General features: G+C 46.5%; 1 protein-coding gene across 3 annotated transcripts in view; it reads left to right on the forward strand.

Moving 5' to 3' along the window:
• Positions 1–5,706: 5,706 nt before the first annotated feature.
• Positions 5,707–25,752, forward strand: part of LOC133341281 (ADP-ribose glycohydrolase MACROD2-like) — a 182,832-nt gene continuing 162,786 nt past the window's right edge. For all 3 annotated transcript variants that reach the window (XM_061549788.1, XM_061549789.1, XM_061549790.1), the window contains exon 1: positions 5,707–6,573. In XM_061549788.1, the coding sequence (XP_061405772.1) occupies positions 5,874–6,573 (700 nt within the window). In that variant the 5' untranslated portion in view covers positions 5,707–5,873. The remainder of the gene's footprint in view (positions 6,574–25,752) is intronic.

Here is a 25,752-nt window from a genome sequence, read left to right on the forward strand (position 1 = left end):
ATAATCATAATTGGTTTTTTACCCTTCTATCTGGCAACAAAACTGACATCTTTTTTTACAAGGAGTCATGTTTGCATAGACCACAATACCTGCAGCCATAATGCAAACAAAAAACATAACTCTGATAATGTATGCACTGTCCTTGCAGTTGATTGGTCCACACCCGAGACAGCTTTCCTTAGAGCCTAGTCTCACATGGGTTGGACCAGATGACGCCAAAAGGCGCACAACTCAAAGACAATGCACACTCAAAGTATGAGAGCTCGGGGTAAGCATTTACAGGTTCCAATGGTGATTATAATCAATTGGATTATTCTACTATCAGAATCAACAACTCTGTACTGGAGGAATCAGGTCACAGTACACTACATCGTAATATATGGTGCGTTGGTCTTTGACGTCAACTTTGGAGGAAGTGGCATGCTTGTGTCTCTTCCGAAGGGTGATTTCCAGTCAGTTGCCTCCCCACAAGAACTACTTCTGGGGTCGTTGGGTCCATCTGTTTGACTCCCGAGTGAGCGTGACGCCAAATAGGCGGCCCTCAATTAATTTTCTGTTGAGCTTCACGGACTAAGTCGCCATTGGCAGCGCACACAGCTGAAAGATCGATTGTAAGTAGCTACACGGACCCGTGTCTGCGAAACATGGAGCGTTTGGGCAGGCACTCCTTCAACCACCTGGCTCCCTGCATTACGCAACAATCTTCCTGTTAACATCAGAATGGGCAGATAGTTTTAATATTTGTAAACGTGTGTTGAAAGGTCCACGACTTCAGTGCATCTTGGTGGGTTTCTGCTTTTGCCGCGTTATTTCTTGATCCGACTGCCTGGTCTTGTTGATAATTTGTAGAAGCCTTCATTAGTTTCAATTATATTGCCTCGGATACTCTAATTTGTCGTTTTGAACTATATGCCTTGTATTGTATATCGTCCAAGTGTTGGTCGTTAGTGTCAATTGTGTATGTAAAGCGCTCTTGAGACGCCCTTATTGATGCGAAGTGCTCTATATAAATGACAAAGGTAAGTGATGAGTTCCCGAGTTTAGTGCGGGGTGTGTGGGGGGAATTAAAGAGCCATGTGCAGCAAATCAGCAAGGAAATGCAATTGGTATGGAGAGTGATCACCGACAGGTAACATTGGTAGGTCAGTGGGCAGCTGGAACAACGCGTAACCCTCCTGATAAGTAAGTACTTGACCATTAAATCGCTGGAACAAGTGGCAAAGTGAATGCACAGATGACGAGGGCGGGCACAAGCCGGCGTGAGTAGGTTAAACGTTGAGTTTTATAAGGGCACCACGGGGTGACCAGCCTCTCCCCACTCAGCCCCACCCCTCTCACCCCGCACCCAGCCCACCCTCCCCACCCAGCCCATCCCCACCCAGTTCCTCCCCACCCTCTCCACCCAGCCCCTCCCCACCCAGCCCCATCCTCCCCAACCAGCTCCTCCCCACCCAGCCCCTCCCTGCACGACGGACGGACGGACACAATAATCCCCTGTGGGCTGGTGTAACCAGGGGGTTCCTACCAGTAAAATCTGCGAGGTTACTGATTTGGAGAGCGTTCGGAGTTACTCATCAGTGGGGGCAGCTGGGTTGATCGGAGGTCCAACACTTGTCAGAGCACTGCACTGGCTACTGCTGACAACCTAGGTTCGAATCCAGGCCACGGCAGGTGATGAAGCCAGGATTCCAAGTGTGTTAAGTTTGTAATTTTAGCTTGATAAGCAATTGGTGCATAACAATTATTTTCGACCTGGAAATATTTATCTCACTGTATGCATATATGTGGTGGTGTTGTTGTTGAATAACGCTTACGTGTGTGTTAAAGTTTGGCCTCTTTGGCCATCAGGAACAAAAACTTTCATATCTTTAATTTAGTACTTCCTTTGATTGATGTGTGAATTCTCCGTAGCCACACACACGCGCGTATTTATAAAAAAAAAAACATTAATTCTTTGTCGCAGCAAATCGTGTTTTTGTCTCATTGCTTATGGATGGCGATTGGGCATAACATTAGGGATGGCTATTGCGCATAGCAATTGTGTACCCAGTATTGTTGGTTTAATATTCTACGCACTGCTGGCAACAGCGATGCCAAACCTGGTTCATGTTTTCCCATTTAAGTGCTACCGGGACATGCTCAGAGTGTACTGTCGACATGAAACATAGGTTTCTGTGGCCAATGCCACGATCCGTGTATTTATTTGTTTTAGGACATGTCGTGAAAGACGTCAGGTAGCCTACTCAGAAATTTAGACGATTACCCGATGAAACTCGAAGCAGTCAAATACGTCGTTTGTTAAATTTAGTCGTGAGAAATCTTAAGCAGCTGGCGACGAACTTCATTGGCCACAATTTAATCGATGCACTGGCACGTATAAATTATGTTGTTTTAAACGTGGCAATCTTGTCGGGTGGGGGATGATTAATGGCAAGGATTTTGGCATAAACTACTCCCACGTGGCATAACTGGGAAAACGTGGATCGGCGTACTATTTGTATTGTCGCCAATGAATTGCTTTAATTTCGATCAGTAAGAGAACCCTCCTTGTCGCATACAGGGCAATGTTACACATACACTGCGGAGTTGCAATCCACAGGTTCAAAACCAGGGCTCACAGGTTCAAAACCAGGCCTCATCCCAATTGAAGGAAGGTTACACGAGACATGTGTTTGTCATCAGACATTGCCAGTTTGCACTCACCGATAAACTTTTATTTGTAGTCGGACAAATTTTTATTTCTCTATCTCTTAAGATCTGTCTGTCAGCATTTAAACATTTCAGAATTGCTAATCTGCCCCTCCAAAGACAAAGCCCTTACTTTCGGTGGCGTTAACGCTTATGCAGCGCTAACCCAAATCCTAACCCCTTTACGGAAATGTTCCTTGATAAATTTAGTTTTTAGACTTTTGCCCATTTAGATAGTGCTCGTGGACTTGATTGATTAATTTGAAGATTTGTTTTAAGTCTCTTCATTATTATTTTTCACTTTCACGCAAGAGATGACGCCTTGCCAGGAGAGAAGCACTTTCACTGGGGAAAAATAAATGACCACAATATGGAAGTAACATTACTCTCACTCTTTTTTTTATTGTTGAACTTAGATACCCTAAAAACATGCACGCATGTTTTTTATTCGGTATTAAAGCACTTTTTCATTCCCAAGCCGAACTCTTGCTTGGTAATAACGTTAACACGAAATTGCTTGGAGAGTGCTGGCTATGATGTGTAATTAGGGGCATAAAAGGCTTCTAATAACCGATTTATAATTAAAATATTATGCGTGGAATCTGAAAAATCAGTTAATGGCCATTTTGAGTGTGGAGAAAATATTGCATGCAGTAGTTGAAGAAAATGTCCCTTGAAAATATTTAAATACGTCAAATGCGCAGTCCTGAAATGTCCTGCTCACGCTACTGTTGGAGGCAAGGCCTGCGTTGTGGGGGCTCTAAACAGAGCCCCTCTGGAGGGTACTTGGCCTCCTCTTCCACGCTGGTGGGCCACACGCCGAGGAGTTGTGAGAACCCAGCCCGTTATCGTCACCAGACGAGACCTGCTGTTCGGCTCTGGTGTGTACCCATTTATGCCACTGGGTGGATACAGGGCGGTGTCAAGAAACGTAATTTTAGTTTGAACTGCCGTCATGTCAAATGTTAAATACTGGTGATCTCAGGATTGCAAGTCCAGCGTGTTATCCATTACACAAATGTATAATTGTATATAAATACCATTTAGTTGTTGTTGTTATAAAATTAGCTATTCACACATGTCTATCTCTAGTGTACCACCCATAATGCATTGCAGTAACGGTCGTACTTGCTTTACGAATACATATTTTAAAATCTACCCTCTTCATATTCTGAAAGGATAGATCATTTCCTGAAACACCAGTTGACATTTTGATAATAAAAAATGTTAGTGTGCACACTTGATGGCTGTTAATAACTAGCAACCCCCCCCCCCCCCCACGTGTAATTGAAAAGAATAAATATGAAGGAAAGGGGGGAATGCTGTTTATGTCCCAGAAGTTGTCAAAACAGCACGTAATAATTGGGCAAAATTTTTCTGTAATCTGCTGAACGTGACTTGGACCCCTTACTACTGTGTTCAGTTGGATCTTCACTTCTGGCCGTGAGTGGGGGAAATGCCACGTCTCCTCTTCTTATACAGATTTGATGTAAAAAAAATAAAACTGCAGCTCAACTCAAATCTGGCAGGAGTTGAGTCTTCCACCTGCTCTGCTTTACCCAACACTCAGCACAAACCAGGTCGTTGTCAGGCTATAATGTAATATATAATCGCATTTATTTAGAAATATCAAATGACAGTGGTATTAGGCCGTTGTTGAAGGGGTCTGTTCTCAACCCTCAGTCTCCTTTCCAAAATGACGAAACATTGAATTATTATAAGGTTATACAAAACTATAAAAGGCACACGGAGTGTGTTGTAAGGCTAACACTCACCTACAGCACACAGACATTTGGAGAGGAATCCGTTTTTGTTTTTCATCAGTCCTTAAAATGAAGGCAGCAGATGGACATTTTTGTATTCTTCGTATTTTTAAAAATTCAGTGTGAAACACACAAACTTCGACAACATCGATGTTACCGATACATCGATGTTTTATGCCCCCTCCCCCTTCAGTCCAAGTCCAGATTTGAAGATGGTTTGGGACAGGAAAGTAGAAATAAATGATCACATATCTTGTCCCACTGATCTTTTGTTTTTTAACAGCAGCAATGTTGGCCCTTTAAGCCATCATATGGCACCATAATGTATACAATCCGACTTTGTACTGCCTTGGTACGGATATGGTCACACGGTTTTAAACGCTTCGTGCGGAGCGACAGGCCAGGTAGGCGACTTCCAGCCAGCATTGCGCAGACGATAAGAAGAGAATGCCGCTCCACTGATTCGGAGTTGAGACCTCTGCTGTCAAACCGGAGCCGGTCATAAAGCACTCTGCCCAGGTGTGGGAAACTCTCCACTACTGCTCCATCAGCCCCCCCTCGCCCCCACCCCCTCACTTCGCCCCCCCCCCTCGCCCCCGCCCCTCACTTCGCCCCCCTCCTCACCACCCCGCCCCCCCTCACTTCGCCTCCGACCCTCGCCCCCCCCTCACCTCGCCCCCACCCTCACCTCGCCCCCCCTCACTTCGCCCCACTCCTCACCACCCCCTCGCCCCCACCTCGCCCCCCCTCACTTCGCCCCCCCCTCACCTCGCCCCCCCCTCACCTCGCCCCCACCCTAACCCCCGCCCCCCCTCATCCCCCTCCTCACCACCCCCTCTCAACCCCCTAACCCCCACCCCCTCGTCACCCCGCCCCCCCTCGTCACCCCCCCCCTCACTCCCGACCCCCTCCTCACCTCCCCCCTCTCACCCCCCTAACCCCACCCCCTCGTCACCCCCCCCCCACTCACCCCCCCCTCACCCCCGACCCCCTCCTCACCTCCCCCCTTCACCCCACCCCCTCCCTAAGCCCCGCCCCCCCCTCACTCCCGACCCCCTCCTCACCCCCCTAACCCCCGTCCGCCCCGCCCCTTAACCCAACCCCCCCCTCCCTCCCCCCTCCCCACTCGCGCCCTTCCAATGGGCAGGCGCGAGCGCAAAACCATTGGCGCGCGGCTCGCGATTGGCCCCGCGGTGCGCCACGTGACCGCGCGCGCGAGCGACCAATCAGGCGGCGCCCCGCCGCTCATCCGCGTTAGAAAATACAAATCGGGGGTGGGGGCGTGTACAGTGCGGCCAGTCGACAGCGGTACCAACAACAACAACAACAACCACCGCGGCGATTAGCAACAACAACAGCAGCGACAACAGCGGCTCGCGAACGAACTCATTCCTTCGTCTGGTCTGCGCGCTGAGTAAATTAATGATTGCCAATTTGCTGGGGGCTCTGGCAGTGAGACGCGTCCCCTGGCTCCGCGCGACACCCGGCCCGGGCCCGCGACGCCTCCTGCTGCTGCTGCTGCTGCCCCCGCAGCTTCACCGCAGCGCCGGCTACAGCAGCAGAAGCTACAGCAGCTGCAGCAGCTACAGCAGCAGAAGCAGTAACGACGAGGAGAGCTGCAATAGCGGCAGTAAAGGGAGCTACAGCAACAGCAGCAGCAGCTACAGCAGTCGCAGTAACGCGACCGATAACAGCGGAAGCTTCAACAGCAGCAGCAGCAGCAGCAGCAGCAATAACAACAGCAGTAATAGCGATAGCAGCAGTGGTAGTCGATACGACAACGTTAGCTGCGACATTAACAGCTGCAGCAGCAGGAGCAGCTTCGGTGACGACGGCGGCACTGACATCAACAGCAGCAACAGTTGCAGCAGCAGCAGCGGGAGTGGCAGTGACGGCAGAAGCAGCAGCAGTTGCAGCATCAGTAGCAAGAGCATCAGTAGCAGCAGCAGCAGTAACATCATCATCAGCAGTAACATCAGCAGCAGGCGAAGCGGCGTCTCGTTGTCACGACGAGGCGGTCCTGCAGAATCTCCCTCCGTCCCCGTCTGCCGCCGTCAGCTGTTGAGTAGCATGGCCGCGAACCAAAGTAAGATCGACTGGAATTCGTGGGAGAAAGCCAAGGGTGAGTTTTTACGTTGCGGCACCGGCATTTTAATGTTTGTTGGTGATGCCACTGGCTTTTTTGAAGGCCTCTGATTGGTCTGGTTTCTCCTTTTTTTGTGTGCGTTTGGGGAAAGTTGCGAGGGTTTTAAACGCGAAAATGTTCACGAGCCGTTGATGTTACAAAGGCGGAAGTGGTTTTCGCATTTCAGACCCAGTCGCATTGGCCGCATTAGCACCTAAAGAGGAATTGAAAGTGGATATCAACCAAGAGTTTTTGCGTCGCTTGAGTGCGGAGAGTTGGCTATCGCCCATGCGGTACATTTATTACCGCAACATCTGCGTAATTATCGGCTTTTATTGCCATTAACGACGTGACATCATTGGTAGGAAGAAGGTCATCGCGTGCCGCTGTTAAAACAAACAAAAACCCTGAGTCTAGTATCTTGGCACATGCTTTTGCAGCTATCGTGCTGTGACTGTTCCACTTTTATAATTTGAATTTTTTACCTACGTGACTTTACCGAAAAAACCTAAGAATATGAATACATGCTTTTGCATTGCTCACCCAGGACTGGCCGTCAATTCTGCGCGTGTGATTTTTTTGTATATCTCAGCGGGGATGTGACCGCACGTTTAATTTAAGGAAATTGTCCTTCAGTGCTGCACAGGTAAAGCCACTTTAATTAGCGATGAACCGGAGTGGGCATGCATTTGTGTGTGTGTGTGCACGCCACGACTCCACTCTCCAGCAGCGTGGCCCTGCCAGAGATTCGCGTGAACTATAATGGGAATCCCACCCACATCAACGTGCCGTTCTGCGCAAATTACGCAGTTGAATTTTTTTTTACGGTCCGGTAAAACTGCCCCCTCTTTCTCCTTTGACGTATTTTTTCTTCTTCTTCTTCCTATTTTCATTGTGTTCTGTATTGATGATGACACAGCTGACAACAATGTGTTGTTGTTCACTGCGGGTCCCCCCCGGGGGGGGTGGGGATGCAGCGTGGCTAATTAACGCGCGCACTTTAATTGGCGATGTCCACGACACGTAATTGACTGGGCAGTGAACGAGTTAAAGCGATTAAATCTGCCCTCGTGACAAGCGGAGTTTCAATAGTTAACGTCTCTCTCTCTCTCCATCCCTCCGCAGTGTGGGCCTGAACACACAACCTCCCCGACATGATTTAAATTCACGACTAGCTTGTCAAGAAAGCGTGGCTCTCTTTTGAAAGCGCGTATCTTTCGTTTTTACACAAATAAAAAAAAAAGCCTAATGAATGTTGAATGCATTTTCATTGACGGGGGGCCGTTTGCTGCGACTTACCTTTTGACAATGGCTTATTGGATTTGTAGTTCTGTTTGAAAGGAAATGTCAAGGTCACACACTGGCTGTAAAGCACACCCCCCCCACCCAATGAGGTGTTTACCGGAGTGAGAGCGAGCAGCGTTCTGCATTCTCACCAGTTCGGCGTCGAGTTGTGCCAGTTGTATGACAATTACACGACTTAATGTCACGAGTACAATTATACAATCATATACAATCATGGACTGCCAGTGGCTTCCGCCCCGCAAAGAAGTAAAACGCAAGCTGCCTTCTGCTTGCTTGAGAGAGGATTTGTAGTCGAAAGGGTGCGAGTTTAAATCCTGGTTGGGGGCTGACTCGGCCCATCATCACTCCAGGGTTGCTAAAATATGGTACTTGGTGTAAAAGTCAACGGCTGTCAGCCACTGGATAGACTACTTATGTCATCCTTGCCAGAGGATTGTTGAATTTCCACCACTTGTTTAGGGCTGTCATCGGGAAACGGGCAAACCGGCTCAATGAGCCAAGTAATCGCGTTGACAAATCTGACGGAAATAATGCACTTTGATGAAGCTATAAGTCTTTTCCTTTCGTTGGGCGAATTAAATGAAAGACTTTAGGGACTGTGTCAAATTTTTGCACTGCCCCCGCTGTTCCCCGTCTCTCACTGGCAAGAGTGACCTCTGCTTGCTCTTAAGCAATTAATATAATCACGGGCCATGTCAAAAGCATTACTTAAAATTGTGTTTTTAAAGTGGTGATTGCTCTGTGTTTATGGTTCGTGGTCAAGGGTTGCACGAGTGGGCAGAGTGACGGTGCTTTTTTCTTCCCTCATCTGTCATCTTCTGTATCGATACAAACTCTTGGGCATCCTAGGGTGACGGATGGAGCCCGTGATTCCCTGCGCCAAGATCAAGGGCTACGTCATGGCTGATGTCGTTGACGCTACCCGCACCTCTCGCCTTTGGCCCCTTCTGCCAAGATCGGCACAACTCTAGTTATGCCCCATGTGGTTTGATGGCTCTTCCTCTTGGCCGCCCCCTCTTCTGAGTGCGATCCGCACGCCTTTCTAGGTGATCGGCCCTTCGACGCATGTGTTACACTCATCACCCCCCCCCCTCCTCTTCAAGCAAGAGTCAACGATTCGCATTTGCTTCGATTTTGTAATTTAAAACTTTTGTTGCTTACACTCCGTCTTGTCTCAAAATGTACAGTGCATAGCCAAACCGTGCTAATCGTAGGTGCGGGAAATATATCTCGCCCTTCTGCATGCACCTGCATTGAAAGGTCATACGCATATACAAGCTTGTTTAATAGTTTTCTTGATAAGTTGGACTGACACAAGTCACAAAAACCACAGTGTCTAATTGCGGTGTCCAGCCTCGGTATAAATTGTCATTATGCAGGGGACAGTTTTCATTCCAGATAACAGGATGAAATCACTACTTCCAACACCTGCCTCTGAACACACGAAAGTTGACCTTTCTCCTCTGGTGGAGTGGGTCATGTGACCTCGCACCGAGCCTCCCTTCTCATGCAACACACTTCTTAACCCTCTGCTTACGTCCCTAGGTATGACGGACACTTACAACCCAAATGTACAAAGACATCTAATATCTCCGCGTTTTCCCCTCGCTGCAGATGCTCGTGATAGACTTAAGGCGCTGGAGCCCCCCCCCTGGGATTTTTGCTTTCTGTGGTGGGCATCTCCGACTAAGTAAAACAACAAGGAGGAGGTTCTTCACTGCAATAACACAAGCGAGCGTTGAGTTGCCGCTCAAATCTGTTGGGTGGTCTTGAGCCAGTCGTGAACCGTCTTCGTGTGACCGCCACTTGGCTTCCCGCGTCCGGTGCAGCTTCGGCAGGCGCTGCGTGTTTTAATGATGACAACGATACCGAGTTTGACTGATGGCCTCCTGTCCCAAGAACTGGGCCTATACGCTGGCCATTAATTAAACCACAACAGCAGTAATGCGTGAATCGTTTTTACATCGCATCTTTTATGCAACCGCATCGCATACGATCGGTTACCAGTTTACCTGGTGCCGTTTATCAACTCTGGATGAAACAATGGTGCAATTGTATAAATCCCTCCACCTCTGTCCAACGATCAGTATGAGAGGGCCCTTCCACCAGCAGTGGCATGAGCAAGTAATTTCAAGGCTGCACCTTTAGGAATGTATCGGTGCAGTACAATTGAAATTGCTCCAGCTGGGGGAGCATCCAACTGGCAGCAGCTCGGCAGGTTTGACGACAATATGCTACTGACGCTTGGTCAGGTCGGGAGGGGGGTCCCCCTGGCAGGTGGCAGCTTTGCCCCGCAGGCGGGGACTGATACCTGGGCGTATGCACGTGAATTGAGACGGTGAAACTGCCCTCGCGCGTTCCCGCCACAGTGCTGGGCAAGAGTCCAAGCTGGAAAGTGGCCCATGTGGTTGTTTTTTTCTTCTTCTGCACCCGATGGTAGTGTTCAATTAAACGTGCACTTCATTATTCACTCCCCCCGTGTCATGTGAAAACGAATGCGCAGTGCCACGCTTCGCCCCTTAGCAGTATCCGCTTTGATTTCAGAGACATTTCCTCTCAATGCAGACTGCATGAAGGACATTGTTTTGCAGTGAGAGCGGCGATGATGATTGTTTACGGTAGATCTTTTGGTTTTTAATTTTGCATCTAAATATGTCACGTTTCAAAAAGGCGATTGGTGAGTCTCGCTCGATCCTTACCCCGTGGCATTTCCTGGCGTTTGTCTGTATGCGATTGGGTTAAATGTCATTAGAGAACTCGATTATGCATTTATGCGAAAGACATGTTTGGTCACTCTTGTCTTTTGGCAGAATTAGCCTGGGGGAGGTCGCTTCCAATGTATGCACCATGTATGCAGCTGCTCTCTGTTTTGTTGATTCCAGCAGGGAGATGTGGATAAGTGTCTTTTATGAAGTCGAGGCAGCGCTTAAGTAATTGGAACGGCTCCTTGAAGAGAACTAACGGCATGCCACAGTTGGGGAATGTGGGCAAACATCACATTGTATGTATGTATGTACGTTGCACTTCTTGGGCGCCGTACGAAGCCAACCGTGGTAATCACAGGTCCCCGGGGGGGTAAGGAAATCAAAATTCTGAATGAAGTGCGTTTAAAACTGCTCCTTTTAAAACATGCATTGTCTACGCGCTTGTAATTATTTCATGGTGCCGATACCGAATGGTCATGTACAAAGTAGTTTTATTTACCAGCTGTGCTGTCAGCATCTGTGTAAAGTGCAACTTATTTTCCCCCTGTTAGATCCCCCCCCTTACCTGCTCGCCACATTTATGTTTTACATATTTTTTTGAGCACTCATTGCTGAGACCGTTAACGCCACCACACCTGGCCACCTGGATTTGAACCTAGGGTCACCGCTCTGACCCCTGAGCTGCATGGCCTACTTTCCTCGCAGGGCTTTTTATTGCATGGATTCAAGGGCGTCTTCACCCCAATACCGGTCTGAACCTATACCCCGCCGCAGGGATGTACGAATTATTCGGCGCCCCGGTCTGTAAGCCCAGGATGTGCCCTAGGAGAAATGCTAAACAATAATTAACAATGGATATTGGTGACAGGGGCTAAAACCATGAAAGGCAGCACACTTGAAAACTAGTTTTTTGTATTGGCTGGCTGCCCAAAACTTCGGAGAAAGTAGCTCAATTTTATCACAAAGGTGAAATAAATCATTCTGAAGGTGTCTGTTAATCAGCGTCTGGCTAAGAGGCTTCCACTCTGCAGTGGCATCACGGTTGTGCACTCAGAGGCTGCTCTGTGAGCGTGTGTGTGCGCGTGTTAGACACTTCTCGTGGCCTTGAAGTGCACATAGCCTGGCACAAACGCCGTGGTGACGTCAACGCCACTTAGTGGCGAATGGCGGTTGTTTGTTGTGCATGGTGCACCGGTGTGCCGAGCTCTACCAGTGCTGTGTGGGTAGCAGTCGCACGGTCACGAGCGCATTACGAACTCGGCGAACATCGGTGATGAATATCTGGTCCTGTGCCTCCCCTTGGTCGACTCTGCCTTAAATTAGTACTTGGTGCGGTGCGTATACATCAGTGTTCGGGATACGGACGGCTCGGCGTGGTGGCAGAGGTCGCAATCGGGTACCCGATACCCGTACCCTACCCGATACCCGGCTACCCGTACCCGGCTGGGTACGGGTACCCGTTTGCGACCCTGGTGCGGCCGGATACGGGTACGGGTAGGCCGTGAGTCACTGGTGAGTAACCGTTTGTCACTCATTTCCCAACGTCTTGTCTCTTCTCACAATTTAAGTTCCTAGAATCAACCCACCCGTGCCTGCAACATGGCTTCATCCCAGAGGTCGCAATCGGGTACCCGATATCCGTACCCGGCCAGGTACGGGTAGTCTGGTATCGGGTAGGGTATGGGTACCCGTTTGCGACCCTGGTGCGGCCGGGTACGGGTAAGGAATCAAACCCCGTTTGCGACCTCTGCGTGGTGGTGACCACCCAGCGTGCCGTGCCAGCCTTAATAGGTCCTCGCTGACAGCACTCGCCCCAACGGTGTGTTGAGGCTATACGGGGGATCATTGTCTTTCCGCGTGTGTGTAAGTGGAGCTCTGTTCGTGACCTCGCATTGTCATGCATATCTGCCTGATGGGGCAGCTGCATTCATTATGTTCATATATTAATCCTGCAAGTAATTTATCTCTCGGTGTAGGAAATTTCCAGTCCTTTTCAAACATGGTAAAACTAATCCCCCTCCCCAGTTGCTGTGCTTCGGGAGATATGCGGCATTTAAGCGTGAGAGGGTGTGTTGGCTGGCCTGTTTGATGTATCCGAGACTGCTGTAGTTATACAGTGACAGAGTTTATTTAAATTAGGCCAGAAGCCACTGAAGTAAAATTTTTCTGAGGGGGACCCTGGTAATCATAGTTACATGGCGGGTGGCTGTTTTGAACAATTTACTGAAAAAAAATCCGTGAATGACGAGACACAACCCATAGCAACAGAACTTTCGATGGTGACTTAAGACAAGGTGACCACAATGCATTTCGTCAGGAACTCGCAGAATTCTCAGTAGCTCTTTGCACAAAGTGCGCGTTTACGTTTCAACAATTTTATTTTCTTGAGAGGGCTCTTTCAGCAAGTGCCTAATTAAGGCCATCATAGCACAGCAGTGATTTGACCAGAACCGTACACAACTGGCCCACCTCGTATCTTCTCGGTGTCAGTGTTCACACACCAAGGGAGGGTTAGGGTTTGGGGTTCACATACTACGCGAGGTATTTGTTTTTTTAGGAAATTCTGCTGGCAATATCGTGGGACTCCTCTTATCCTGCAGTACCCACCATCCCTGTTGTCCTCATATGCATCCTTCCTGTTCGCCACATTAGGAAGCCACCGAAACTGGGCACTTTTTACAATTTTTAAAAACTCTTTTCTTTAGAACTGCTTTTTGTGTGTTTGTTTGTCTGTCCCCCGCACGTCTGATTAACATTGTTGGCTACGTACGGTGCTAAAGAACTTCAACATACTTACACTCGCGTACGGATAACAGAAGTAACTCAAGTGGTGGAATCGTCATCCTTTTTTACAAATTAATAAATAATACATTTCGATTTAAAGCTTTCGTGACTGCAGGGATTCATCTTCTTGGTTCTTTCGGTAAAGTCACGTAGAAGGGAAAAAATAAAAAAATAACATAAAAATAAGAAATAAATTTTGTGATGTTTTATTTGTTATTATTTTATTATTTCCCTTCTACGTGACTTTACCGAAAGAACCAAGAAGATAATACATAATAATACAGGAAAAAGGATCTGCCCATAATGCCAGCCCCCTCCCCTCCATATCAGCATGGATAATAAGAGGAGCTTCACTCTTGTGTACAGGGTCAGGAATCGAACCTATTTTGGTGGGATCGTAGTGCGGCGTGCAAAACCACCGTCACCATTTCCCGCGTATGCACACGAAGGCACGTTTCCTTCCAGAAGATTTTCCTCGAGTTATGAGTTCATCTCAATCGTTAACATTTTGATGCATTTACCTGCCAGTGTGATAGCAGCTTCAATTTCCCAGCAGCATGCACATTTTACGGTTGATCGTCAGTTACCGCATGGAGTGCGGTGTGCTTATCATTTCCCACTCGAGCCATTGAGCAGGTTTTTTTTTTTGGTCAAATATAGCATGCCAGATTCTAAAATGAAGCGCCAAAGCAAGAGGCAACCGGGATTTACAATCCAACCGTCTGCTTTCTGAGAAAAATGTATATTTAATCCGTATTTAGTTAAAGCCTCTGGGGCTTAATTCACGCGTGTCTCTGCATGTCTTGAGCCGAGCGGTGGCCGAGAGACGCGTGCCCCGGATGACGCGCACGTCACGCACCGGCAAGGCCCTGGGACACTTAAGCCGTGGCGTCTTGCCTCTTTCCGACGGTGTTCAAGAATAAGATTTGTTGTCGGCGTGCAGTCGTGGCAGCGAGCTAGTGTCGAGATGCTCTCCTGCGGTTTAGGATGAATCCGCGGTCGCGGTGAAGACAAGTTTATACTTGCATTGTCAAGCATTACCTCTCTGGCATTTTAATAAGTTTTTTTTGTTTTAACATTGCTGGCTGAGCGCTGCTTGCGGAGTGTAGACCTGTGGTTTGCTCGGTGCCTTTGAATTCCGTGAAGGGGGGCAGGGGGGAGGGAATGTCACGTGCAACTCGAAGGTCATTCACGTAAGGAAGTGTTTTTTTTTTGTGACTAGGTGAGAACTCGCGAGAGCGAGGGGTGGTCTCATTTGCGAGGGTGACCCTGCGGCATTTAGCCCGCCGGTCTGGGGGGGGGGGGGGGGGGTGCTTTCTATAATCTCAATTAAACAGTTTGCAGGTCATTTTCGAATTTGGTAAAAATGTGGACTCTGATTCCGGGACACAAGTGCCCTATTTTTTGTGAATAACGTCAGGGGATCTTTAACATCCAGACATTGCATATCGTTCCGGTTATTGCACCGGCAGTAATAACCAGGGCGTCCTCTGGATTCGAACCACGACTGCTAGGCGTGTCCCCAACCGGCTAGAAGCTGTCATTTGGGAAATGGATATTGTTGCTACATGATCTTAACTTATTTTCTGGTCAGTCTGAACCATTCTCAACCTCATTGTAATTCTAGATTTGTAATTGTATGTCATCATAGCTGCTTGTCTGTAGACCCATTTAAAACCGTGGTCGAATTTTCTGCGTTTCCATGAGCGCTGGCCACCACGAAAAAAAATTAGGTTGCAAAAATGTGTACCCACCGATCGAGAGGGGGGTGGGGGGCGGGGGGCTGTGGCATTCACAAAAGAGTGTCAATTGGGTGATGTGCCATAGACCCAGATTTCTGAGGTACCTGACCTGGTAACCATACTCATTAAAGGTTAACCACTCTTATGTTAAAAAAAATCCCATTCTCCCTTTCGCAATCCGGTAGATTATGAATGTCAATGGACTTCCACCTGGTGAAGTAAAGGACGTTGAATATAAGGGGTTGAATTAATCCGTGAAAACTATTTTGTAACGGTGCTGGCCTCATTTAGTTACGGCCACTCTCTGATGCAGATGAGTTATTACATCTCACGTAGGCTGTAACATCTTTCCTCATGAAATACATCTACTTGAACGTCTAAAACGTGTACGAAAAAAAAGGATTTTTCAAATTGTCGAGCGTAAAAAAAGATGCGTGAAAAATGACACGCGTTACCACAATTTGTTTTTTCACGCGTATGTAGTTTGGGCAAAGACCATGATCCTGGGATTAAAGTGGCTTAGAGAAAATAAATTTTGGTTTACGTGTATCTCAGACTATGAGCTTTATAATAAATCCTAGTGGAATTGGTTATAACGCTAAAAATCTTGCTAATATAAATGCATCTATCCCTATGAACAGCTCAGAATCTGGGACACCCTCCAACAGTTAACAGAAATTATTTAATTATTAATAATTTCCCTTATTCTTTTGTACAGGTATAGCTACTGTTAATTATTCGATTTAAAGCTTTCGTGACTGCAGGGATTCATCTTCTTGGTTCTTTCGGTAAAGTCACGTAGAAGGGAAGTAATAAAATAATAAAAATAAAACATAATAAAACAATTCTCACGACGTTTCGGCCACAACGCAAGCAGCCGTCCTCAGGTGAAGAATGAGACAATGCCAAGCTAGGAGCTTATATATAAGCTGCGTTGGAGGTGGAAGAAAGAGCGCCTTAACAAAAGAATGTGCATATGAAGAGGAATTTAGCATATACATGGAAAATGCGTAGGAGGTGGGCGGGGGGGTTTCAAAGTCATATTATGCCCATGCATTATGCAGGATCAACAGGACCAAGGGGGGGTGCAGGGATTAGCAGTAACAAAGGAAAGGAATGTTAATGATATGTAGCTGCAGTTACTCAACAACCACGTAGAAAACTAAAGTATAAACTATGTAGTTTATATAAACTACGGGGCCACCCAGTGGGATTGTGAAGTACGTACTACGTACTTCACAATCCCACTGGGTGGCCCCGTCGGTTTGAGTGCTTGACTCACAATCTGCAGCGCCAGAGTTCGCATCCACATTGGAGGGGTCGATTCAGCCCCATCATTTCTCAAGAAGTCGATGCAACGGGCAGGCACTGTACCGACTTGTGACGAGTCAAGAAAGGGGTTATCATTTGGAGTGACTGACACCCATGAAAGGAATGTGGAATTACCACGCTTGGCTTAGGACCAGAGAGACTCATTGACGATCTTTTTTTGACTTGACAATTTTACTTTCGGTTTCATTAAACTAAACGTTTCACGACGGAAACTTGCGTTTAATTATTTTAAATTCCATAAGCTGCCTTAGCAAAGTGGCCTTTACCGATTGCCTCTGTTAGAATACTCGCGTATATGTTGCTGTATTTATTGTAATAATGTGAAAGCTACCTTAGGCATGGTACGTACGTTCCCAGAGATGGTCACGTGTATTTTATTAAATCTCACAGCATTTTCATAATGCAGTAATATTGGGGCTGGCTTGGCGCATAAATAATCCCCGTTTATTATACCTGTTCGGTTGAAGAAATGGAAGTGGCTATGATGAAACATTCTACATTCATAAAAGAGAATGTATCAATGCACTTGCTTACATGCACTTTAATCAAGTGACTTGCCAGTGTAAAAATGTACCCATGTGCCAAATGTACATCTCAGCTTGAAAATGATTATCATGTGTAGTGGATTTTGTGGCGGCACTTCTGAGATGGTCTTTTTTGAAAGATAGATCTCTTGTTTCCTTAGATATGTTTTTATGTCTCATGTTTGTGGCTCTGACATGCAGCGGACTACTTAAAATATCTTGCGGTGATGTCTCAAGGACCTTTAACATCTACTTTAGAGCACATTCAGAACACTGTTAATTGTCTGCAAAACATGTGAGCGAGTCCTCCCTTTGACGGTTTTAGTCTCCGCGATGAATGTCGCAGATACCTGGGTCGTAGTCGTTATCATCCATCATCATCAGCCATGATTAATCCACTGCTGGGTGAAGGTTCTCCCCGAGCCCGTCATTATCTGTCAGGGTCCTGCATTGTTAACGATTCACCCGGCACCTCCACACACAGCTGATTTCATCGCTCCATCTACACAGCGAACGTGCTCCGGGGTTCCATGGCTTTCTTGCCGAGTATACCGACGCTTTACGAATCACAACAACCGCCATTCGGCACAAAGTGGCCGTGATGTCACCACGGCGCTTGTGCAGTTTAAGGCCACGTGAAGTGTCGAGTGACCCGCTGGCAGGAGGTCACGGGACAGACTCGGATGCCATGGGTCGACTGAGTGAGATGACTGGTCGATGCGCCACGAATCTCATTACGCGCAGTACGCACACTCGCGCACACAGAGCCACGAAGCGAAAGCCCCGGCGTTGAGTGAAATCTCGGTTCGGGTTGTTAATTTGGAATGCGTGCGCGTGTCCCGTCCTGCGTATGGAGACCCACTCCGCCCCGCCGCCAGTGACGCGATGATCACGCCGCACGACGCGCTTCTCGGCTCGGCAACCTGTACGAGGGCTGAACGATTGATCGATTTCAAATCGAAATTACAGTTTGAAACCATGCGATTAGCAAATCGCAAAGGCTGCGATTTTTTGAGATTTGAAAAGTCCTATTACGTTCGTATTGGAATTGTTTAATTTTATTATAATTATTATAACGTTACTTATTGAACTTGATTGTTTGATTGTTCTATTTCAATAAAAAACATTTTAATGAATACATGTTGGAAGCAATTCATATGTTTGAAGGTCTCATCCTTGCATTAGAATATATAGAGCAGTTCATATTTTGATAGTATCATGTGGTAATGCTCCATCACATGTTTTTAATTTTTTACAGAGTGAATATTGAACTGAAGCTTGACTTACATTTATTTTTTATCGCAAATCAAATGGCAATATCTGTCAGAAAAATCGCAATTAGATATTTTCCCCAAATCGTTCAACCCGAAGGGGCCTTCCATAAATGACGTTACACACCTGGGGGGGGGGGGGGTCAGACATTTGTGACGATGTGTGACGAGGGGGGGGGGGTTGAGAAATGTGACGTCACATAAAAATGCGCAACTTTAAATAAATATAGACACGTTCTACTTAATTAAATAGACGTTTTAATAAATGTTCTCTCCTACAACATCAGAGTGCAGCGCCACATTAAATACGCACTACAATGACAATAGTTTAAAGCGATTTGAAGCATGTTTTTTGGTTTTTTGGGGGGGGGGGGCAGAGCTTTGTAACGTCATATTTGAGGTGGGGTCTGATTTTTTGTGACGCCGTGTGACGAGGAAGGGGGGGGGGGGGGTCAAAATCGTCCAAAATCGCGTGACGTCATTTATGGACGGCCCCTTAACACCTGTACGCGGACGGCTGTGCCATTGCTGTGCCGCTACTGGCTACTGGCTACTGGCTACTGGCTACTGGCTACTGGCTACTGGCTACTGGCTACTGGCTCCTGGCTCCTGGCTCCTGGCTCCTGGCTACTGGCTACTGGCTACTGGCTACTGGCTCCTGGCTACTGGCTACTGGCTACTGGCTACTGGCTCCTGGCTCCTGGCTCCTGGCTCCTGGCTACTGGCTACTGGCTCCTGGCTCCTGGCTCGCGTTACGCTCCTGTTTGTCCTTTGTCTTCTCTTACGATGAGCCAGGCCTACATGGGTTTGATTTCATGGTTTCTTTCAAGGGCATTGCCAAAAAGCCTTTTATGAGAAGAAAAATAATAATAAGAAATACGCTGCAACGTAATTGTAAGTTTCGTAATAGTATGCAGCTCTGTGCTATTTGTTCTGGCACGTGGCAATAAACTTCGGTTACAAAAAAATGCCGGACCGAATCTTCCTTAATGCAGTTCTGCCACGTCAAATTGTTTTCCATGTCGAATTGTACTCGGAACGTTGCCGAGGTTTGACCGGCGAAGTTTATTTTGCTTCTTCACATCTGCAAATGGGGAAACCACTTGATGTCATTTCAAATCTGTTCACATGTTTCACTTTCTGCAAATTCTCCCCCACCCCTCCCGAAGGCATGACCTTTTTCGGCTCCGAGGAGGAAAGGCCATTGGCAGAAAATGTTAGCATATCTCCATCTCCATGTATATGAAAGGCAAAGTTGTGAATATGTGTGTCTGTTCAAAATGTTTAGCGTATCTCCATCTCCATATGTATAAAAGGCAAAGTTGTGAATATGTGTCTGTTCAAAATGTTTAGCGTACTTCCCGACATGCAACAAACTCGAAATTTGCCATGTGGGTACTTTCCAGACTGTACGCCATGCACAAATTATAAAAATACACTTTTGTATTTTTTTAGGGTGGGGGGAGCTCAATAATGCATATTTTTTTTTGTACGGCAAGTGAGCTGTGACGTCAAATCTGTCACGTGACCCGCGCACGTGGAAGCGTAACGCGTTGTAGTGTAGCGGTTAGCTCGCTTCGCTACGAACCCGGCGACCCGAGTTCGATTCCCGCTCACGGCCACCACCTGTGGCGATTATTTTAACTGGTCCTGGGCCTCCCCTAGGTCGACTCAGCCTCAAACGAGTAACTGGTGTGGTGTGTGACTGGGGGGACAAAGGCGGCCGGGCGTGGTGAATCCAATTCCCGGGCGAAGCCGGGTAGTAAAGCTGGTCAATAATATACGTTTCTTTAAGCGAGGCAGCGCTAATGACGTTGATTTATTTGTGGTGCTTTTGATTTACACTTGCACGCTCTACACTAACGACAGTACCTTGAATGTGTTTTTTTATTGTAGTGGTCCCTCTGAAATTATCGTGAATGGGGTATAGTGTTTAAGAGAGCCGTTTCCATAAGCAACGCACAATCCAACATTGAAAATCTAGCAGCCAGTTGCTCTCTAAACGCTCACAAAAGGGCGCCTCCGATTGGCTGAGGTCTGCTGCCGAGTCCACTTAGGAGGGCTCTGATTGGCCGAAATTGTTGGGTCCGCGTGACATCGTCAGAACGTATCGTTAATCGAAACAATGGCGGGATGAGGGCACCCTATGGGATGCGGATCTTTAATCTAAATAGCGTTAATCGATGGTATCGTACACCAAGGGACCACTGCATTTGTATTATTATTAAGTACAGTACGTGTGTTAATTCTTTTTTTTAGTCTTCCCTGAATAATAGATAATTGTGTCTCGGTATGGCTTTCTTCAGGTTTTCCAGTTATTGTTAAAATATGGGGTGATTTTAAAATGTATTTTACCTGACGTAATGGGCCACGATTGCTCGTATGAATATCCTGCGGTGCAATTTAAGCTGGAAATTATGCCGGTGCTGACAAGTTTTGCCTGCATCCCCCCGGTGGGGTGAATATTTAAACGTTTGCCAGAAGCCAGAATAATTGACATTCCCTGTGGAGTGAAACGATCAAAGATCATTGTTGTGGTGCAGATGTGAGAGGGCTCTTGAGTTTGCAGTCAGAAAGTTGAGAAGGTCGAAACCGTGTGTGTTGTTGGCCCAGCATAAACTATTACACGGCATAATACATTTTTGGACTTTAACTTTGGCCGTGTTTTCGATCTTCATAACAGATTCAACACATTCCTACGGAGGGAGCTGTTAGGAACGTTGGGTTGCTCGGTCAATGACCAGGGTCAACGGCGGCGTGGTGTATTCCGCAAATATGCCCGACTGTGAGGGTGGACACAAGCCGGCGTGAGTAGGTTAAACGTTGAGTTTTATAAGGGCACCACGGGGTGACCAGCCCCTCTCCACCCTCCCGTCCCCCCCAGCCCCTCCCCTCCCCTCCCCACCCAGTCCCACCCCTCCCACCCCCCACCCAGCCCCACTCTCCCCACCCAGCCCCACCCAGCCCCACCCATCCCTTCCCCACCCAGCCCCTCCCTGCACGACGGACGGACACAATAATCCCCTGTGGGCTGGTGTAACCAGGAGGTTCATTCCAGTATAAGCATATGCTATACTTTAGGCACATTTGTATGGCTGATGATAATGATGGTCGGTAGTTGTTTTATTGTGCCAGTGATCAGTAACACTGAGCTGGTATGTTCTAGGGGGGGTGGGGAGGCGAGACCATGAAGATGAAGTTTGAAGTTTATTTTTTGTTACCACGCGGCGAGAACTCAAGGAGACCAGGACGAGTTTCATTTTCAAGAGTGACCTGGGTCGCCCAACATTACAAAAGTAAAAAAAAAACATAAAATTAAAGGACAGCAATGAAGTCAATATCAATCGTAACAAAGAAATTGAAAATGTTGCAAAAAACCACGAATCAAAGTTTAAAGAATAAATTGGCTGGAGCGCGAGTCTGTTCGCCCAGGTATCAGGTGTCGACTGTGATGGATCTAGAAAAGTGAAGCAGAATTATTAATTGCGTATTTATGCGCCTCACATACAACCGTCACTCCCCATCATTCAAGGAGCTGAAGAGCGCACAGTTTCGTGGTGGGTTGAAGATGGGCCATTTGAAGGCAAATGTCACAAGCCACCGGCGTCGTCGTTTACGCAACGGGACGTAGATTTAACGACGAGCATGGGCGTGCGTTGCATGCACGTATGTATGAATGTGTTTATTGAGCTACTTTGTGACCGTGCATCGCCAACTGTGATTATCGGAGGTGGGGGGGGGGGACAACAACTAAACGTAAAAATCTGTTCCAAAAAAAGTGAGTTTTTAATCTAGATAGCTATTGTGCGAATGGCGTGTGCAACAGCCTTGTCCACACCACCAGCTCAAAATAACTGAACGTTGTGACCATTTTGTCATCCAAATTACCGACTGAAAAAATTGAGGAAATGTGTGCCAGCCCCATCAGGCAGCAGTGAAACAGACACAACTGTTGACCAGTTTCATTCTCTGTAGGACTCATCGGTACGGCTACCAATCAGTTTAACACGTAGGCTTTTGCGACCAATATTATTCATAATCAACGTTTTTGGGTTAGATCGCGTTATTTATAAATGTATCGTAACCCTCCACCACCCGACACGGCCAATCAGCAAAAAAGTGTCATGTTGACAAAAGACAAATAGTTCACTACTTTAGCCCACCGGTGTGTTGAAGCGTGAAACCACAACATTTACCATTTTTTTTGAGTATGACAGAATTCTGGTGAATTGCCAGATGATGCTGGATGCAATTACCAGCGAAACGTCGTACTCAAAAATTTGTAAATGTTGTGGTTTCACGCTTCAACACACCGGTGGGCTAAAGCAGTGAACTATTTGTCTTTTGTCAACGTGACACTTTTTTCCTGATTGGCCGTGTCGGGTGGTGGAGGGTTACGACACATTTATAAATAACGCGATCTAACCCAGAAACATTTATTATGAACAACTACAAATGTCTGCTGCTGCAATTTTCCTCCTCGTTTACAGATTTGAAGAGTGAGACGCGTCGGGTTTTCTTTCTTTTCTAAAAAAAAAAATCGCAGTTGCTGAGCACAGGTCCATTTACGCTGTAAAATATAAGCATTGATGCATTGCTTGAATTGAGCAAGGTCGTAAGAACGTTTGTGAAAGAGGAGGGAAATGGAGAGTCGAGGAGTACCAGGACGGACGTAGAAGTCACCTGTCAGTCGCTTGAGATTCTGGAATGGGGAGACGTTATTTTTCTGTTTGTCTGTGCCATTCGCACAATTGGTATCGAAGTGGCGAATAATGCGATGTAGACGATTGATAGCGCGACGAGTGGTGCGATATCTTTGGGTGTCGTTTCCCGTCTAAGTCGCGTTACTCATTTTAGCCTCTTGCCCCGTTATTCGCAGCTTTGGCGTCTTTCCACGTCGTGTTGTGCAAATCACCGTCGGGGATGATTTACACCGTGGCACTTGCAAGGAAATTATAGTGAATCATAACTTACATTCACATGCACATAAATCAAAAGGTTAAGATAAGTGCGGCCTGCATTGCCTTGCATGCACAAGCGATCATATTGGTGAACGCAAAGGTTGAACACGAAGGTGTACATTACGGGCTTTGTTATGAAAGGCCCACTTTAATATGAATCGTTGTTGGCAGATGTTATTTTTTGGGGGGCGTGGGTGGGAGCTTTTTCTCAAGTATTGGTTATGGTGGGAGAAATGATTTATGTTAAAACACAATGCCTGTTCATGCCAACAAGCTTGTTTACATCGCTATTATTACCATTTTCTAGTTGGTTTCTGAATGCATTTGTTCAACAGCAGATGTTTTGCAAGTGCCCAGAGGCCCAAATCCAGCAGCTCTGTTGAATATTTACTCGAGAAATTGTTTAATTTACATGTTCGCAGTTGTAAGCTCTTGCATGAATTATTGTAGTGCGCTGCTTTTTTAAATGTTACGCTCTTTTTTTTCACTTCTGAAATGTGTTCTTGTTATATTTTACATTTTAATACATTTTTCCACCCAGATTAATATTTGATTTTACAATTTAAAAAGCCATGAATTAACAAGGCGCTGGTTCGTTGCCATTTGCTGGCGTATACAATCCGAAACATTCTTTTTCTTGGTTCTTTCGGTAAATTCACGTAGAAGGGAAATAATAAAATAATAAAAATAAAACATAATAAAGTAATTCTCACGACGTTTCGGCCACAACACAAGCAGCCGTCCTCAGGTGAAGAACAGGTCTGTCGGAAAGACAGCGTCTGAATGAGACGCTGTCTTTCTGACAGACCTGTTCTTCACAGCGTCTGAATGAGACGCTGTCTTTCCGACAGACCTGTTCTTCACCTGAGGACGGCTGCTTGCGTTGTGGCCGAAACGTCGTGAGAATTATTTTATTATGTTTTATATTTATTATTTCCCTTCTACGTGATGACTTTACCGAAAGAACCAAGAAGATGAATCCCTGCAGTCACAAAAGCTTTAAATCGAAACCGAAACATTCTCTCGATTTTTTAGAATCTACATGGCGTACAATTTTTGTTACTTTGAAATGAGGTGGAAAACACGTTTTGCGATATTGTTTACAAGTGTAGTGCTCATACTCACGTGATCTGAGCGGGAGAGCTACTGAGGCAGAAAAAAAAAATTATTGGATAATTTTTTTTCCTGCCTCGGGTAGATCTCTCCCGCAATTTTTTCACCTGATGACGATTGCTTGTGTTGCGATCGATACGTCGTGATATTTTATTATTTGTTATTATTATTTTTCTATCTACGTAGCTTTACCGAAAGACCCAAAGAATACACCTTTCGGCCTTAATTTTTCACAGGCCAGTTTTTCATTGAATTACCAATAACATAATCACTCTTTACCAGAGGTGTGGACTCGAGTCATGTGACTTGGACTCGAGTCAGACTCGAGTCATGAATTTGATGACTTCAGACTCGACTTGGACTTGCATAACAATGACTTTGTCCCACCTCTGCTCTTTACCCCAAAGTGAAGATGACGTGACGTTATTTGCGAAAAAGTCGGTTTTTGTATCTTTTATGATGCGATATCTAAAATGTAGACATTACCCGCAACGATATTGTCCAAACACCGTATAATTACTGTGCTTCTTTACCATAAAATCAGGAATTGGTCTCACCTGCACAAACACAAAGTTTATGAATATAAGAGCCCTTGCCTGGTTAAATTACAGAATGTTAAACTGCTGTATATACAGTGGTCCAAAAGTCAGGATCTATTGAGACGAAACATAATTTTTGAATGTTCAAATATTGCACCTGTAATCCTAAAAAGTTCTAGATGAATGTTAATGAAGGTTAGTTGGAACATTTTAAATAGATTAAATATCCCTATGTGGTTTGTTATAGTAATTATAATTAACCCTGTGTGCCCTGGCTTTTGTGCCACCCTATACAATAATAACCCGACGTGTCCTGGCTTTTGTGCCACCCTGTACAATGAGACCTCCTGCGCAGAGGTCGCAACCGGGTACCCGATACTCGTACCCTACCCGATACCCGGCTACCCGTACCCGGCGAGGTACGGGTACCCGTTTGCGACCCTAGTGCGGCCGGGTACTGGTACGGGTAGGCCGTGAGTCACTGGTGAGTAACCGTTTGTCACTCATTTCGGGTAGGGTACGGGTAGGGAACGGGTACCCGTACCCAGCCGGGTACGGGTACGGTACCCATTTGCGACCCTGGTGCGGCCGGGAACGGGTAAGAAATCAAAACCCGTTTGCGACCTCTGCTCCTGCGACACTAAAACAATTCTTAACTAGGCTTCCTGGTGCCCTCTCGTGGAGAACTTGGGCACCGATTAGATTTTCTTCCGATTGTATTTTTTTTGGTGTGTGTGGTTACTTTGAGAAGCAAGCAGAGAGAGGAGATGGGGAAAGGCGCCCTTATCAAATTATATATTTATAGAGCGCCATCACTCAATGTGCTTAACGTAGTAAAAAAAACGGTGACAAGATATGATTTTGATTGGCAGGGGCATGCAAGGGCTGAGGAATGACTGA

Source organism: Lethenteron reissneri, chromosome 11 (assembly GCF_015708825.2).
Source record: "Lethenteron reissneri isolate LAM-NWPU_2019-01 chromosome 11, ASM1570882v1, whole genome shotgun sequence".
NCBI lineage: Eukaryota > Metazoa > Chordata > Hyperoartia > Petromyzontiformes > Petromyzontidae > Lethenteron > Lethenteron reissneri.